This window comes from Bacillus rossius, chromosome 1, assembly GCF_032445375.1.
Source record: "Bacillus rossius redtenbacheri isolate Brsri chromosome 1, Brsri_v3, whole genome shotgun sequence".
In the NCBI taxonomy this organism is placed as follows: Eukaryota; Metazoa; Arthropoda; class Insecta; order Phasmatodea; family Bacillidae; genus Bacillus; species Bacillus rossius.
The window spans coordinates 315,943,298-315,962,177 of record NC_086330.1 but is presented as its reverse complement, the minus strand read 5'-3'; the positions used below and the strand labels follow the sequence as shown (position 1 = coordinate 315,962,177).

The window sequence follows — 18,880 nt, the reverse complement described above, 5'->3', positions numbered from 1 at the left end:
AAAAATAAAAGATTATTAACTTTTTTTTTCTTTTTTTTTTCTTCAAATTATAGGTAGGGACAAGATTACACTAGAACCACAATTTTATGTATGCTCACGGTTCCACAGATTGTATTTGTGTAATTGCTGCCTTTGTAAAATCGGGGGTAGCCCAGTATGGCCCCCTTCCATCCCCCTCCTCCCTTTTTCGAATTTTTTTTTTTTTTTTGGATTTTTACCAAATAATTTGGTATTATTTGTGTTTATTTATTATTTATTTTTAAACTTTATCATTTTGTTTATCTAATTATTATAGTTCAATTAGCATTTGAAAAATTCTTAAACCACATTTAAGAAAAACAGTTGGACAAACTGGTGTCTAGTTTCTTTTAAATTTAGTCTCAAGAACAGCAAATGTTGCTGTATGAATAAATTAAGCCTTGCTGCCTGGAATCTTAAACTGTGAAGATTATATCATTTTTTTACGACTTGTGTTGTGTATTATAATACAGCAAAGCAAAACATGACATCTATTCAACTTAAAAATAATTCACATTCGATTCAAAAATATTATTCACATTCGATTCAAAAATATTATTCAATGCAAAAATATTTGACCATCAAAATCCACTATTCGTACACACCTAAAAATATTTCAGTTTTAATCTAGTTGCTCTCATTAAATAGGTTGTATACTCGTCCCTCGAAGTAACTCTTTGATTAGTGCGGTTTTGAAGTAACAACTCCAATAAATTACGGCATGATTTGAAATAGCACTGTTTTCTTTTACGTAAATTTTTATTTCTGTGAATGCACATTGGCAATAGCACTTGTGTAGCATTAAATACAATGCAACAAATTTATATTGTGACAAAACAACAAGTAATATTTTGCTATTTCTTTAATAGCTGTTCGCTTCCTTCATAGCATTCTTCTCTGATGACGCCCTTGTGTTCAGTGTTCAGCCGTTTATTTAACGCCATCCTGCATGTCAGCAGCAGCTTAAAGCTAGAAGCTTTGAGGGCTAGTTTACCTAACACCTTCTAGGATGTGATAGTAGCAGATAAGCTAGTGGCCAGTCATGGCACATACGCATTTAATAAAATACAGTTTCGGGAATTATGTTAACCGGCCTTAATAATCTTTCTAATAATGAAAAATGTTAATTTAAGTTTTTTTTAAACTTTATTAGGACTGAAAAATTATCCTATATTAATAATATTATTATTTTGTAATTGAAAAATGTCAGAGCCTACATAGGAATTTTAAATAACAATGTTGTATATGGATTTTAAAATTATAATTTAAGGTTGTTTAGTCTCAAAATGTTATTTAACATTTATTTAAACGTACTTCAAATGTATGTAGACATAAATTTGTACTTTAAGTTAATGTTAATGGGAGCAGTGTCTTGATTAAAATGGTAGTTGACAGGTACACTACCTGATGAAAAAATTTATTATTTTTATTAACATTCATTCTCATAGGAAAAAAGGATTTTGATTAGCGGTCTGTTTTCTTGCACTTACGTTATTTGTTTTGACTTAAAAATAAAGTTGGTGATGAGCATTTGTTGATGTTTTTTTTAAGACTAAATAAATTTAATTTATGACTTTTTAAATTTTTTCTGAATTAGTGTTTATTACCACCAATTTTTTCTTAAAATACTTTATATTAGAAAATTTTTTTCCTCCATGAATCATAATCGGTGACTCAGTATTTGGACGGTATTAGTTTTTTTCTGTGTTTCTTTTTTTCATAATATCTGCTGTGTGGGAACATGAGTTGGTGGAATACTTAATGTTTGTAATCATAGTTTGTTTATAGTATTGTAATTGATGTGTACTTTTATTTTTTTTTCACCTTTTTCTGCTACGTGAAAATCATCCAGGGCACTTCGAAGGCAAGTTGGACTAAATTTTGAAAAGCTTTTTTTAGTCCATTGTTTTGTAGTGCGTAGCTTTGTATTGCACAAAATGTTTTTGCACACTTTTTGCATGTTGTAAAATAATTACTTGTAATCATACAATCTTGTAGCATGTGGTGTTTTTAAATTGAGTGTATTTAAAACATTTCAGATTGTAGAATTTTCCCAGAAAGTGTTTTTCTCGCTGTTATGACTTCTAAATTGTTATACATGTTTATATGTTTTGCTTAGCACCTTATTGCCTCACATTATTTTCATTTTTCTGATCTTTGTGTGCTGTTATAAAGAAAGCTTCTTGCTTTTTTTATCAGTAATGTGTTACAAGGAGGTGCAGCCTGTGCTTTATGTGATACAGTTATCGTTGAAAGAATTGTCACACTTGTAACCATGATAAACGTGAAAATGTGTGAGGAACTGGCAAATTAATTTAATTTTTTTTATCCAATGTAAACCATTATTTGGGTTACAAGCTTCTGCTTTTTCTCTGCGTTATTTGGCTTGAATCATCTGTCAATGTCACTATGATCTAAGCTGCTTATATTTTTCTCTCTTAATTTTTTGAAGTAAAAATTTAAAAAAAATTTGCATGTATTTGTTAGCTCAGTACAATTTTTATTTTATTTTTAATTTGGTGGGTTTTTGTGTTGTGGATTAATTTTACTTTACAAATTAATGTCCTACTTACTGCATAATATTTTGTGTGAATTTTCTTTCATTTAATCTTTTTAATTTAAACAAAGTAACTTTTGTGTGGTCTTTCTGTAATTTAAGGGTTTTACACTAACCTTTTGTTTTTTGACTTTGAAGTTTTAAAATGCTTTCCTTGTCAATAATTTTTGGTTCATTTTAGCCATTAATCTTGGAAAAATAATCTACAGTTGAACTTCATTTTTGCGTACCCAGGATTGACGAATTCCTGTGATTACCATTTTTTTTACTTTCATCGTTATTTTCTCTATAGTATTAATCTATTATTTTGCTGCTTTGTGCAAAAGAATTTTCCGTGGTCTACATTGCAATAGCGTAGCATTTATTACTAAACCATCAGGGAAAAAAAATTATTGGCGGAACATTAAAAGTTGAAATTGAATGGTGTGAATTTTATTTATCCTAAACTATTGCATTTGTTCATGGCAGTTTCATTTGCCATGTAAACAACCTTAATTCTTTTTTTTGTGCCACAGTAAACTGTACAACCATGAACCAAAACTTTGACATGAGCACGAAAATCATGTTTAAACCAAGAAGGTATCTTTTGGTTTAGGTTGAAGTTTTGAGATGCTTCAATATGCACGTATCTTTCGCAAGTACTGATTTAATATTTAACTTTAAACACAAGTGTGAAGAACCAAACAATGGGATGAATTTTTTATTTTCGAAGTGTAAGATTATGAACTTCTAGCTATGGATTTTATTTTATAAAAACATTAGCATCTCTGATATATATAATTTAGTATGGGTTCAATGTGCTTCTTATTGTTTCTATCATAATGAGATGGTAAAAATTCTTTTAAACACTTTTCTTTTTTATGTTTTCTTCTTTATGCAAATTTTTTTCCCCGCTATCTTGAAATATGTAAAAAAATGAGGTTCTACTCTTTAGATGATTTTACAGAGCTTGAAACAGTATGTTAGTGTTGAACCACTCTTTATCAAATCCTAATCTCAAATTAGTCTCTCTTAGAGTCAGAATCTAGATCTCAAGTCAGTAATAAAGTAATATACTATTTAAAAAGAACTTCAGTTATAAAGATACATTCAACCCATTAAATTTTTATTTTTTAATTAAAAATGAATATATACACGTTTAGGATGTAGACAATTTCGTAGACAGCTCTTGCACAGATAAATATTGTCATTTTCAACTACTTTAGTGCCAGAATTTTAATTTTTTTTTTCTTTCCTTCCTCAAATATTTTTCTTTCAATCGTTATTCTTGAATAATAAATATTAACAATACTAAAGATTTGATGGTATTATAGGGCTAGAGGATTTGATTATTTTATCTCTACAAGACATGTTGGACGTCTACATACTGCCTAGTGCTTGGGTTTAGGTGTAGTACAGTACACTCCCTATTTAACGCGGTTGTCGGGGGACATAACTTTTACCCGCGTTGTTGCATAACCACGATGTTTTGATGTGACCAAGGTCAAAAGGCATAAAACACCGCCTGTGTTCTAATAGGTCGGCAAGCACGCACAGTATAGATGGCCCGCCGTTGTGCGGACATTGCATCCGCAGTTTTCACTAAACGCGGGTGAAAATATAAAAATAATAAATTTTAAAGATAAATATTAAATGTTGAATTGTTTTTATTTTTCCGTGTGCCGCGCACAGTTTGTCGCACGGCCTACGAGCGCGCCACACGCCGCCATACACACGTGCGGCACACAAGCTGCTGCCAGTCTCGTGGTGTCAGCCACAGTATCTGCTTCGTCAGTGTCCGTAACAAAGTAAGTGCAGTGTGTGCGGTTACACACGATTCTGTGGTCGAAGTCTTCTAAAAAGAAAGGCCGTAGTGATACTTCAAACCGAATATGAATCGCAAAGTACCGAGTTTGATTGACAAAATAAAAATTCTATATTTACTTACAGATAGCTTGTCTTTTGCAGAAGTAGGCCGCAGATACAGAAAAAAACGATTCGTACAATAAAAAATAAAGAATTGTCTATCGTGTCAAGTGGTTAAACTTTATTATCCATGCTTACAGTAAATTATAAATGGTCACGTGTGGGAAACAAAAATTGCGCCAATTTAATTTTAGCGCAATCAGTGACGCCGTATTAAAAACCGTGTTAAACTATGTCTTTACTTATTTCACCAAACGCTGTGTCGAGTTGCTGAGTGTGTGGGGCTCGGATCGGCAAGTGTTATATTCCCCAGCCTCTGGTTAAAGGTCGGGAGACCGTTACACATAAACATTTCCGGGACTTGTTTACTACCTCACGGCAAAAGTGGTACAGTATGGTTCACGTAAGTATTGGACCACTGGGAATTCCTGGGCAAAGATTAAAAATACGCTAGCTGATTTACTTTACTATTTAATGTTAAAACATTATACCAAAGTAAAAAGATGAACGTGTATAATACAATGAATTACCCAATAATATTACGTCTGTAGGTTTAAGTTGTAACAAAACATTTATATACAGATGTCCAGTAAAGTACCAATTAAGATTCTGGAGTGGAATTTTAAACACCGGACTACCTGATTTTGCCTTGTACGCAGGAACGCTGCTCAGTCAAGTGACTCATGCTCTGCCTGTGTGCTGCGTGAACACATTCCCTCCCCCACTCCCCCTAGTCAAGTTTCTGCCCGCTCTAATCTCTACCTCTCTCCATATTCTCGGCTCGCCTCTCCCTACCCAGCGCTTGCCGACAACCAAGCCTATCCAACATCAATCCCCAGCCGAGTCACGCTGGATAATGTCGCTGGACGGTGGGCTTTATCAGGTCCCCGTTCCGATGCTTCATTTGTGAGATAAAGCGACGTTAAGAACTAGTGTTTCAGAAAATATCACTGGGCTGGATTGGACCATAATTTGAAAACCCTACAAGATAGAGGAATAATGTACGGAGATATCTTGTTTAGAATTTCACTGCGGACATTTTCTATGCCTAGGCTTTTTTCTGCCCGATGCTTAGTTTGTTAGTTACAACGCAAAATTATCCTAATCTGCTGTCAACCATTTATTCCATTATTATTCATTTCTGACTGGGGGACATGGTTTGACCCGCGATATACCCGATTCCGCGATCAATCGAGGCGCGATATACCGGGAGTTTACTGTATTGCCATTTTTTTATGTTTAAAGTTTATAGTTTAAGAAGGTTGGCAGGGATGGCATCCATTCACTTCTGAGATGTTCATGTGATCGGAAAGTAATATACCGGTTGGTGATTTCCTTACACATGTTCCCTTGATTAACTTGCAATGTTTCCAATGAATAATTGGCTTGTAAGCACAGTTGTGAGAATCCGTATATCTTCAAAAGTGTGTGAAATAATATAGCATGTTAAAGTATCCTTTCCATTGCCACTTACACAAAGTACACAACACTATTAAGATTTTTAATTCAGTAACAGTTTTTTCTTAAATTTTTTTTTTCTTGTCAGTACTTTCTTGAGGCCAGCCTAGGTGGTCTAGTTGTCAGCATTCCTGTCTCTGGGGTCGTGGGAAACCAAACATTTGTTGCAAATGGGTATATTTAAAAGATATGTTGCATTTATGTTTTTTTTTACCAACTGTAAGTAATCATGCAGTGATTGGGGCACATACAAAGTTAATGTAAGTTTCTAGTACACTCAGTTAGTGTGGTGAGGGAGAGCTGGAGTGGGGTTTTGGCGTGTGCTGCAGGCAAGCCCAGGAGCTGACGGAGCGCACGTCGGCAGACCAGGCGGCGGCCATCAAGGAACCGCTGTCTCGCGTGAACCGCCGCTGGGACGACCTGCTCCGCGGCATGGTGGAGCGCCAGAGGCAGCTGGAGAACGCTCTGCTGAGGCTCGGCCAGTTCCAGCACGCCCTTGCCGAGCTGCTCGTCTGGATCCAGCGCACGGACAACACCCTGGACGAGCTGAAGCCGGTGGCCGGCGACCCCCAGGTCCTGGAGGTGGAGCTCGCCAAGCTCAAGGCAAGTGGCTGTAATGGTTATCCACAGACAGGGTGGCCAGCCAACCGGGAAATACGGGAAATAGCCAGGATTTCTTAAAAAAAAACCAGGAATACCTGGAATCAACCAGGAAGTTTTATTAGAACCGGGAATTTTTTTTTATGAAGTAACGATCGCAATAACATACGGCTGTTAAAAGCCTTTGATGGAGAAAGAGTTTGAACGTGTGGAGAAAGATCCAAAGTGCAGGACAAATGCCATTTGCAATTTGTGTAATGTTAAAATCAATATCGGTAGCATGGGAAGAACAGCATAAGCCAGCCACGCAAGAGGGGCAAAACACGTGCGTTTGGTGTCAAGTAATTTTGGTGACGTGAGATTATAAATTTTTTTGTTGGTGGTAGGTTTTGTTTTAAGCAAGTTCATTGATTTAATTTTTAAGCCTATAGTTAAGTTGTCTATTGTTTAACGCCAATAAAACATCATATTGTGTGTGCTTGTGTAACAAAAATGCAAATTGTATGCAAATATTGATAAAAAACCCTTGAAAAAACCAGGAATTTTATTATCCCAGAAGAGTGGCCACTCTGACAGAGGCCTAAGGTGAAGGGACCTCCAGTATTATAATAGACTATGAACTACTTAGGCACCAGTAATGACTTGTTGCTCACAAATTTTAAATAGGAGTTTTGGTGACACGATATAAGCATAGAGTACCAACAAACATGACCACCTTGGACCCAGTGAGAAATTTAAAAAAGAGGAAATATAGGGTCTCAATTTTCTTGATTTTGTACAGATGATGTTTTGCTGTTGAACCTCCACGGTTATAGTTAAATGTGTGGATATTTGAAAACCCAATTTGTCTAGTGAGTTGCTTCAGCTGTATTTGGCTCGAAAGTTGAGTTCATTTTACTTGACCTAACAAGACTTGGCAGTATTTTTATCTAACAAGATACATATTAGACATAATGAACATAAAATCATGTACCATCATTATGGAAACACTTTGCAGTGAAAATGTATTTACATTCTTAATATTTACTTTTTCCTGTAATTTATGCAGATTTCTTAAAGTATGGTGGATTCTATATGATGATAATACCAGGAAAACATACATCCACTATTTACTTCTCAAAATGCTAGTAATCGACCCATTTTGGAATTAAAGGCCACAGTAGGTATTTATGGTTAAACAGGAAACAAACTTTGTAAAAAAAATATTTTTATATCTCCATGTATTTTTTTCTGCTGCAGCATTAGATTAAGTGATGGCCCGATATTCGATATCCGATATCGGAGATCGGTAATATCGGCATATTTTTCAATATCGGACATCTGTAAATACTTGCGATATTTTGATAACCGATGTTTGCTTTCGCCAATAATACTTCTCACATAACCTTAACTGTAATTCCAAGCTTATTTTCCGCAGGCGTAATTTATCTTTCTTCACGTCACCATATTACCTAGTAATTCCAAGCATATTTTCCACTGAAACAATTTCAAGCCTATTTCTTCTTTCTGATACTGCAATGCATCCCGACGGTTCAATTCTTCCATGTGTACACAAATCCCAGTCATTAATGCATATTTATTCGTTTCAGATATTCGCAAAATGTTTTCGCTTGATGAATTTTCGAAGTTCACTAAGTGTACATAAATTGAAAACATAAACAAAAATAATTACGATATTTAATTTAATAAGTGGTGTAGCCGTAAGTAAACATTGGGAAGAATAAAGTTGCTGCTTGATATAACCATAGAGTAAGTAAAGGATAGATATAACAGGCATTTTCTTTCCAAGTCGTTTCATGGTCGCCAACTGCTGTTCTATACAAAGACGTTACGTAAGTTTTACAAAAGCTAAAATATGAAACGTATTTAAGTAGGGCAAGTTGCAGCAAAGGTATTATGTTGGCTAAATTAAGTGCATTGCCAATAACATAAATAAAGATGTGTGGTTTTATAAACTCTGCAGTACGTTTCAAAGTTGTAGGTATTGAAATTACTTTTCACGTATTTTTAACGTGTTTTCGCACCAATAAATGGAGTGATACACTTGAACAATGGACACAAAATTTGCTAATTGAAGACCTTCCTTTCTAGCGTGTCGTTTACCGTAATGAAATTTTACAAAGGGTACAAAAGTTTGATGTTGTTCAGACGGTATTTTTCGTAGATTACAGTTGAGACACTGGACTAAGTACATGCAGTGACTCGTGAATTTGAATTTAGAGATCTTATTTGTAGGCCATTATGATAATTTCGTCATTAGCTTTAATTTTATGTGAATTTACAATATTTTACAATTAATAAAAATAATATACATTCACATAAGTATGTTTTATTAATATTTAACATTTTTCATTATTGTCTCTAACAATACTCCAGAACCACAATTTTATAGAATCAGTATTAGAAATGAGATAGGCCTATTATCGGAATATCGGGTATCGGATCGGTAAATTTGGAAATATCGGAATTGGTATCGGTATCGGGTTTTTGGATATCGGGCCATCACTAATTAGTAGAGACCTGAAATTGGCGGTGTTATTTTTGGCCAAAAGCGGTATTATTTTTGCCAAAAAGCGGTGTAAAAAAGCGGTGTTATTTTTTTATCTGTATAATTAAATTGAATAGTTTTAACTGTATAGGCTTAATATTTGTTACGTAATTAATTTTCTTTGGCATAGCTTATAATTATCCTAATTTAAACACACTCTTTACATTTACTTAAACCAAAAATAAATAACAATGAAAACATTAAATTTCCAGTTGTACATAAAAATTGCTCACCACTGACTGTGAAACTTCCATACAGAAATTTTTTAGTCACTTGGTTGCTTAATGCATTGTTCAGTACATAATATAAGAAATTAAAGAACTGTTCATCATATGTAGAACCACAAAAACATTTCATTTCACTATTGAACACTATGTGTTAATAATTTCCTTGTAAAAATTTTACACACACATTAGCTTAACATAACTGTTGCATAAAATTCTTTAAAAAAAAATATATATATATATGTATATCAATCATCAAAGGAGAGCATTGTAAACACTTCAATATTCTCTTCTTTTAAGTTCTGCCGTCTATCTGAAACAACAATATTGTAGTGACTCAACAACCTCTCACTCTCAACATTATTTGTAGGCATCCATATTGATTTAAGCACAGCTGAAGCAAACTGTTGACAGTCAGTTGTCAGTGCAGTGAGAATTTTCACTACATCAACAACTTCACCAGCTCTGCACAGTGACTCTGCTGCATCTTTTAGAGACTGGTACCCTTTAAAAAGGTCAACACTGTCTATCATCTTCAGGTCAGCAATGGATTTTAGTTGTGTAACTATGTTTTCAGTTTTGTTAAGCAGAATGTTCTTAGGGTTGAAAAGCTGGTTCAATGACCTGTAAACATGTGCACAAGGATCACTGTTCATGAGTGTCTGCAGTTTGTTCATGCACAGTGTTGTGGCTTTTTGGCAGTTGTGCTTCACATGTGCAATGTCAGTGGTGTTCAAATTTTTGAGGACACTACTGTTTTCGAACGTATTGGAAAATATACCCTTTGCTGCACAGTCCAAACCTTTTTGTATATTTTCCAGATCCCCATACAGAGTATGTGATGTAGGGTACTTAGACCCTTCAAGTTTCGTTAGCAGATCCATTATTTCAGAAGCATGCTGCTGTACAAAAATACACTGTGCTAAACTTACGGATACTTCTTTGTCTGAAAGCATGATCAGATACTTAATTCCTGCATTGTTAGTTTCCTGAAAGTCACTATTTCTGAAAAAGTTAATGATTTCCAAAAAATATTCAGCCAGGTAGAACACTGCACGAAACCATGAATTCCAACGAGTATTGACTGGCATTGGAAACAATTTATCTGGTTTCACAGTTTCTTCTCGCAAATATTGCAAATATTGGTGTTTCCTCTTGCGAGTGTTTAAAAAGGCAGACTTTACCTTCACTACGACATTGTTTACCTCAACAAGTTCACATGACAACACATTTCCTACTAGGGCAACTTTGTGGGCCCAGCACTGAATATGGAGTACGTGATCTCCATACAGAACTTGCAAGCTGTTGACACACTTTGTCATGTAGCGAGCTGAGTCTGTAACCAAACCTCTGATGTTCTTGTATGAAATTGCATACTTATTTACACATTCTGAAATAACTTGTGCACATGTGGTCGCATCCGCTTTTGCAAGAAAATTAACTGAAGCTACTACTACCTGAGGTTCGCCTACTGGTTCTTGGAGCACTAGAAAGAGTACCATAAAAACACATCTTCCCTGACTATCTGTAGTCTCATCCTAATAGATAAAAATTAGTTTATCTTTAACAATTTCCATCACGTTTTCAAAGTGGTATTCAGCAAGTTTAGGAACATACTTTTCCCTCAGTGTTTTGACACAAGGCATGTCTCCAGAACCTGCCACAAATTCATTTAACCATGGCCTTATGTTAGGATCATCCAATTTTTGAAGAGGTATGTTAGCTTTAGCGAAGGCCTCTGTTGTCCTCAGTGCCAAATGTTCGACGTCTGCTTTTTTACGTTTAGCACTACCAAAGCACTCTGCAACAGAGCTCTGAATTTTTTTATCAGCACACCCATCATCATATTTTTTTCTTTTAGTTATGTGTTTTTCGCTCTTAGTGTGCTTTATCATGGTGTCTTTTCTCTCAAATGCGACTTTACAATTACAAAATTTGCACATTAACGTCGCCGTATCGGGTGCATATAGCCCGTCGCTTTTGAAATCGTCGGCACGTTGCCGCGCACTTGCAGCATTTTTCGGCATATTGTTACACAAACTCAAGTTATTTTATTTTAATGTTCCCATGCAGCAATAAAATACGATACATTAAACGAAAGAAGTGGCAATGTATGGTTGTACGGTGTTTATCTTATACTTCAGCTGGAATCGCGTTACAAACACATAGCATTGATCCTTACGGCAGACGTGCGCATGACTGCCAGTGCCGGTTGTTTGTGAAATAAAAGCTGATTCTTCCCAGCATGCAATCTTTTGTGGCGTCACAAATCGTTTATTCCATAACTGCGTTGTGTGAGAACAAGATTTTAATTAGTTTATTTCGTAATTCTATTTCATGGCAAAATTAAATCACGAAGTCATTATTGTGCAATAGTTTTATTAATATAATCGTAAAAAAAAATTCATGTACGGACCTGGATCGGGAAATACTGTCCAAATGACATTTTCTTACGGACATTTATTGCTGAAGGGTTGGCCAAGCTGGTTCTGCTTGCTCACAACTTGCCGCCTCCTTCCAGCCATTACATCAACAGTATCGCTCATGTATGACGTGGAGTTGTGGTTGCGTACATTATGTTTATTTTGTGTTGTGGTCACATCTTAGCAGCAATATATTTCGTTCTTCCATACATACATGTAAAGTATGTGATTTTCGAAACGTAAACAGTGGCAGGCTACCGCTAAGGTTGGTTAGTTTTAGTTCTGACAATGGCGATGCCGGCGAACTCAAGATGAAACCAAGTTTGTTACCGTACATTTCTTAAAATTTCGCGTGTATACAGAAAACTAGACTAAATCGTATTATTTCGCGAAAATCAATGAAATTCGCGTTATTTTTCGTGTTATCGCGATCGCGAAAATTTCAGGTCTCTACTAATTAGATTAAAAATTCAAAACAAAAATGACAAGTCTTGTAGTTGTAACTTGATATCTTTGGTACCAATGAGGGCAATTATGAATTATTTGAGTCTTAGTATTAAACAATAATTTATTTTAATACTCTATCCTTTAAAAAATTGCACGTGCTCAAGCTCAACTCGACAAAAAACAATTAAGTCTGGACTCGATTTGTAGGTATAATTATTAAACTCTGCTCAAATCAACTGGAGCCTAAAGTTTGCAGTATCGTCTGTCTATATTTATAGGTTTTTTTAACTGCATAGGTTCTGACTCTGTGCTTGAAACTAGGCATAACATAAGTGAGGCTCATGTCATGATGTCTTTTATGCAAAATCACTTGGGAATCTTTATAGTAGTAACATTGGCTTCAAATTGTTGATTTAGTTTTGTATTTGATTTCAAACTTGTTAGATAAAGTTTTTAACTTTGTTTTGAAATACACAACTGATTTATTTTTTTTGATAGCTGATTCTTTGGTAAAATATTTATTGCTAAAATACATCTAACAAGAAATTATATGTGTGAGATGATTTTGCCTGAAAATATCTTATTCTATCAATACTCGGAGACTTACCTTGTTACCATGTATCTTATCTGATTTCTTGAAATTGTTAACTGTTATAACTTGTAGAAACTTATTAAATCCCATATCCGTAGGCGTGAAGCAGACTTTGTGCTGGCAAGGTGCAGTAAACGTCTCGCCCTAGTTCATTTGGGGTTGTAGCTCGGTGTTTAGACTTGTGTAAGAGTGGAGCCGGTCTGTCCAGGTGCTGGTGAACGACATCCAGGCCCACCAGACCAGCGTGGACACCCTGAACGACGCCGGGCGCCAGCTGATAGAATCCAGCAAGGGCTCGGACGAGGCGAACGCGACGCAGGACAAGCTGTCGCAGCTGAACCGGCACTGGCGCGACCTGCTGCAGAAGACGGCAGACCGACAGCTGGAGCTCGAGGACGCTCTGAAGGAGGCCCAGAGGTTCCACGCCGAGATACAAGACCTGCTGTCGTGGCTGGGAGACGTGGACGGCGTGATCGCGGCCTCCAAGCCGGTCGGCGGCCTGCCGGAGACCGCCTCCGAGCAGCTCGAGAGGTTCATGGTGAGAGATTTTCAGAAACTCCCACTTTGTACCAAGATTTTAGAATATGATTGTGGTGATTGTGGCTCTCTGCAAGATGGGGAATCTAAAACATAAACCAGAGAGAGAGTGTGTGAGTGAGAAAGTGGCGAAGGGAGTGTGTGGGTGTGGGTTTGAGTGCTGTGGGCAGGCATCAGTGTTTATGGTTCTGCCTCCCTCTCTCATCACTGGGAACTGTTACTGTACAAATTATCACTTCTATCTTGATAGGTTTTTGTTATGCAATTGTGTCCATTGTTTTTCCTACACTTTCTACTGCCTCATTTCTTTCATGACAAAACTGCTGTAAATGGCATTTTTTTTTTAACTGACAAAAAAATTTATATGGAAATAGCTTTTGGTTTTTTCTCTCTTGGGAAAGAAGGAAAGGGAAACATGGGTATAAAAAATAGCATTATTTTCCTTTGTATTTTTTGTTAAATAGTGCTCGGGTGAAGGTTGGAAAGGGGGGGGGGGGGGGGGGGGGAGGAAGGACCATCAAGGAAGAAGAGGGAAAAAACTAAGGACATTAGTGCCATTTCTTATGCAGCAATAAGCTGAAACACTGACCTTAAAAACTTGATTTGTATTCTACTGGAAACATTTATATGGCGCGACTCATATTCAAAGGTGAAAATGTTAGACTTTTTTGCCCAAAATTAAGAGTGCGACCCATACAAAGGGGTGACCCTTCTGTAGGTAAATATGGTAATTACAAATTAGCTAAACCTCATCTGTCGCTGTAATTCTGTTTGATGCTTTAGGCTTAGCTAGAAAATTAAGCTGTTTCGTAAACTTTGTTGCCAATGGTAGGAAATGGGTCGTTTAAATTTTAGTTTTTGGTTTTTAAAGTATTTTACTGGCTTTCTCTGCTATTATTATTAAACGTTGTGGCTTTCAAAGAAAGGGCCACTTCAGATTGGTAGATTGTACCAGTGTAGAGTAAAATATCTGGACAGTCTACTATTTAGGTTTATTAATGCTTGTGTAGTGAAATGGTAACAGTTGTGAGGGTGTGTGATGTATGTTCTTAGAGGAGGTGAGTGAAGTGTGTGGTCGCAACTCACAGGAAGTGTTCAGCGAGCTGGAGCAGAACCGGCCCAAGGTGGAGACGGTGCTGCAGCAGGGGCAAGAATACTTGAAGAAGTCTGGCACGGGGGCGGCAGGCAACCTGCAGCACAACCTGCGCACCTTGAAGCATCGCTGGGACAGCGTGACTGCGCGGGCCAGCGACAAGAAGATCAAGCTGGAGATAGCCCTGAAGGAGGCCACAGAGTTCCACGATGCCCTCCAGGTACTGCCCTGCCTTCTGAATTGCAGGAGAACAAATGGCTCAAAGTTTTCCTTTCACTACGCCTAAAAGATTTTTAACTCTTGCTACAATTTTTTTTTTTTTACTGTTATTACGTTGATTGTACAGAGATCTATCTACGTATGAATTTCGTTTTCTCTCCTCAACACATAAAAAATTCATAGAGCTACTTTGAACAAACACAGAATTGAAAAACATGAAACTGCAAACAATTCAAGAAAAGAGTAACTCTATGATCTATGATACTTCTACATTTCAACATACAGTAGTACCTCGTTTCTAAATATTTTAAGGGACCAAGGAAAAAAAATTTGTTAAAACCAGGAAAATGTAAAAAGAGGGAAGTGTTTTAAAAAGTTTTTTATCCCCACTGTGATGGAAAAAATAACCAAATATTCACTACACTAAATAAAATGTTAGTGATGCTTAAGTTTATATATTAGCTAGAACTTAATTCATTCACATTATGAAAACAATGAATCCAAATTTGCAGTAAATCATAATTATTTATAGTTGAAATTGAAAATTTTTGTTCTCAAGTAAGAGGTTTTTATGTTGAAACACCTCATAATGTTCACTTTTTATGGTGAGAGCTAACTGCACAATTCATATTTAAACATTTTGCATAATGGCAGTTAACATTTAATAATTTTTAGTTTTTCATCGCAAATAATTCTTTTAAATGAACGCAACTACTTTCAAAACAATTGTGTATTGTTTGGAACAAATAAAAAACACTTCCAATACAATTTTTGGAAATTCAGTGCTGTCAACTGTCTTTCGTTAATATTTTAGGTGGTACAGAGATTGACGAACATGCACGAAGATGCCTTAATAATAGGAATTTAGTAGATTAGTTTCAAACCTCTTTTAACAATGGCACAGTAATCCATTGTTTATTTATGTAAAAACTCCAGTATACAACTTAATTTTTATGCATTATTCATTAATGTTTTAAAGGGGAGATATAGAAAAATGAATTTAATTTTCATGTCATCACCAAAGTTTGGATTCATGGCCGTATTCGTTCACCGTGGAAAGTGGCACAAAAAACGTTTTTACAAAGGAAACCTAGCTGTTGACGCCCCCGCAAGCCCCTAGGGAGCGTCGTGAACCGCGTAAAATTGCCGGGAATTACCTGGTATAGTGTCTCGCCATCCGACATATCAGCAAAATAAGTTACGGCACACAGTTCACCCAAACCTCTCGGCATTCAACGCGGGTATAGAAAATATCAGGGCTTAATTTAAACAACAAAAGAAAGGAATTTGCTTGAGAAAGCACAACTTTTGCGGCAAATACGACAAGACAATATTTATTTATCTGAAAGTCTGACATCAAACTATTACAAGCATAAAAAAAAATATAAGCATTCGCCGGTACCTATTAATTAAATCGGGCCCGATGCTATAAACTATATATATATATTCATACCCAACACATGATAAGGAAATATAAAAATACCCTAATCTTAACATCAGTTACCAAGACACTTTATATTTATTTAAAATCTCAAATAAACCAAGTTCCAGTTAGTAAAGGCCTTCCTGGTTACGCGACGGGCTCAAGTGTTCGGGGGACAGGTACCCTTAAAACGTTCAACGCGAGTCTCTACCATTTGAATTTTATCAATTTTTTACTTCACGTGTCCATATCCGAAAATTGTTACATGTAACTGGGGGAACCAGACCTCCGATGTAAAATGACACTCTCAGGCTTGATGTAATTATTTCTGCCACCAATCTCTTGCAGTATAACTCCGTGGCACAAGGGGAATCACAAGGGAAGTCACTCACGTATCGGCTCGGCGTCTCCGTATGATTAGCGAATCCTCGCTAAACCCCACTGGTCCTCAGGCCAGTCGGTGCAGACGGCTATACCAGCCGGAAGGAGCCTCGTTCCGCCGCGATAGAACAGCGGCTATCATCTTCACCAGCTATACAGCTACTCTTCCACACACGTATCAACGAGTTATTTGCTGGCCAAGCCGGCCCCACACTCGCAAAAGTAATTTTTTGCGAGGCCCCTGGCGCGAACCGAATCACACTCGCCGGCCCGTCGTACATAACAGCTGATCGCCTGCCATTCCCCTCTCCTCCTTCAACCAAGGGAGGGGAAAAAAGTCTGTCCCTCGCGCGCATGCGCGCCGTGCTCGTGAATTGTTTCATTTTACCCCGATCACAATTTGTCCAACTTTGCTCTGTCGCATTAATAATTAAAATACTTTTATACAAATGCAAATATATAACTACATAATAACTATAGCTAATAAACACAATTATTTAATGATATTCAAACTAACTGTTACCAGGTGCTCCCAGGCGACACTAGCGCTGAAAAACGTTACCAACATTTCAAAAATACCGCCGTACGGATAACACCAATACTCAATATAAACTATACTAAAGGAAAACTATAATATAAACTTCCTTTTAATTTTCTAGTAAAACAGTACCCCAAGAAAAGGGGTACACTGTCATGATCACAAGCACACGCAATAACATTTATAATAAATAAACTTCAAACTATTTGCTTTCAACTTGTTCTGTTTAAACTTTTCTGATGATTTGCTATTGATTTCATATATTTGTAGTTAAGGCATCTATTTAAAACTCTAAAATACTATGTAGTAAAAAAAAAAAATGTTTAGTTTCTGTGATTAGTTTGTTCAAAGTAAAGTATTCTACACACATGGATAAAGGCCTAAACAGGAACATCACATTTGAGCTTTCAAATTTGCTAATTGATTTATTTTTTCATACTTTTAAGTATTGAATAATATGACAGATACAAAAAGTAAAAATTAATTTTAACTGTACATTGGTAACAGAAATAAACTCAAACCACACTATCAATGAAATATTTTTTTTCCTATGCTTAAGAATAATGTTGGTTTAGTAAGTAGTATTGCCAATATTTCTTGTTTTGATATTTTGAGTAATTTTATATATTAATGCACTATACTTAAACAGTAAAAGCAACGAAATTTATCAAAATATAAACAATAAATTTTGCTCTAGAAATTGCAAAAAAAAATCATGAGCATTACTTTTTATTTTTATATTTATAACTTTCTCATGATCTAATATATGTTTTTATGTACACTTTTTAAGTGTGTTACAATGAATTATTGTTGAAGCAGTTGATCAACATTATTTTGTTATTAATTATTACGTGTGTTAAAATTTTTAATGATTAAGAAGAAATCCATTATTTTTAATAATGAAATCAGTTTTTCGTAAAATCGTTTATAGGCATAGGTAAATGTACAATAATTAATTATATAAATTTTAAGACCAAATATTAAAATTAAGTTAATCTTTGTTATTCATTTCAATGATATGATTGTTATGGAACTAAATAAGCAAGTCCTATTTGCACTTCACTACTATTTTCTATCTTAGAATGTCATTAATTTTCTTGATTACTTTAAATGCTAGCAATTTGTATCCATCACTTGTAATAACAAATATGGTATGTATTAAAGAAAAAATAATAAAAAAATTAAGAAAAACTAAATGTGAAAAAATTAAATTCAGTGATGTAATAGATAGGCCAGTGCGACTATCAGGTTTTTGGTTTGAATCGAATGTGAATACGAATATAAAATTATTTGCGAATACGAATCAGATACGTGTAGTAAGAATGGAAATTAGAATTCCACTAAAATATTTTTTTTTCACGCCATGTAACAACTTCGGAAATTTAGAGAAATATTAGTCAAGTGAAAGGTTGGTTATGGTAAGTCAACTACAATAATTATATGGAAAATGTTTGTTAAAATAAATTATGAAATTACTGTTTTTTATTTATGCAGCTAACCTAACCTAACTTAACCAATGAATCAACCTTTCATTTCAGTTGCTATTCACCTTATTTTCCACAACTTGCTACTCTACATGTTGATCCAGAAAATTTTGGCAAACTGCAAAATACCTTGAAATGTATTGCAATCTATTTTATGAAAAACTTGAATCTTTGTTTAAAATTTTTTATTCTCAAATTAGTGATTAAATATTTAAACGCTAGTTTTTCATGAGTTTTCATTGTTTACTGCAGCCAGGTAAATTGTTTTTAGTCAGTAATATTATTACCACAATTTTTGCTAATTTCATCTTGTATTTTAAACCACTATTCATGTTTATTTGTATACTTTTGAGTTACAACTTCTATTTCGTCATAGATATATACAGCAAGTAAGCTGCTTCTGAATCACAGGGTGTTAGATCAGTTGTGATTA

The 18,880-nt window shown here is 35.3% G+C and overlaps 1 protein-coding gene across 36 annotated transcripts in view; it reads left to right on the top strand.

Moving 5' to 3' along the window:
- The window catches only part of LOC134527943 (dystonin), a 667,118-nt gene that overhangs the window by 560,882 nt on the left and 87,356 nt on the right, over positions 1-18,880 (top strand). For 24 of the 36 annotated variants that reach the window (XM_063360992.1, XM_063361020.1, XM_063361016.1 and 21 more), the window contains 4 exons: positions 1,871-1,882; positions 6,268-6,541; positions 12,981-13,310; positions 14,398-14,622. In XM_063360992.1, the coding sequence (XP_063217062.1) occupies positions 1,871-1,882; positions 6,268-6,541; positions 12,981-13,310; positions 14,398-14,622 (841 nt within the window). The remainder of the gene's footprint in view (positions 1-1,870; positions 1,883-6,267; positions 6,542-12,980; positions 13,311-14,397; positions 14,623-18,880) is intronic. The other 12 variants (XM_063361024.1, XM_063361021.1, XM_063361019.1 and 9 more) reach the window with 1 other exon arrangement.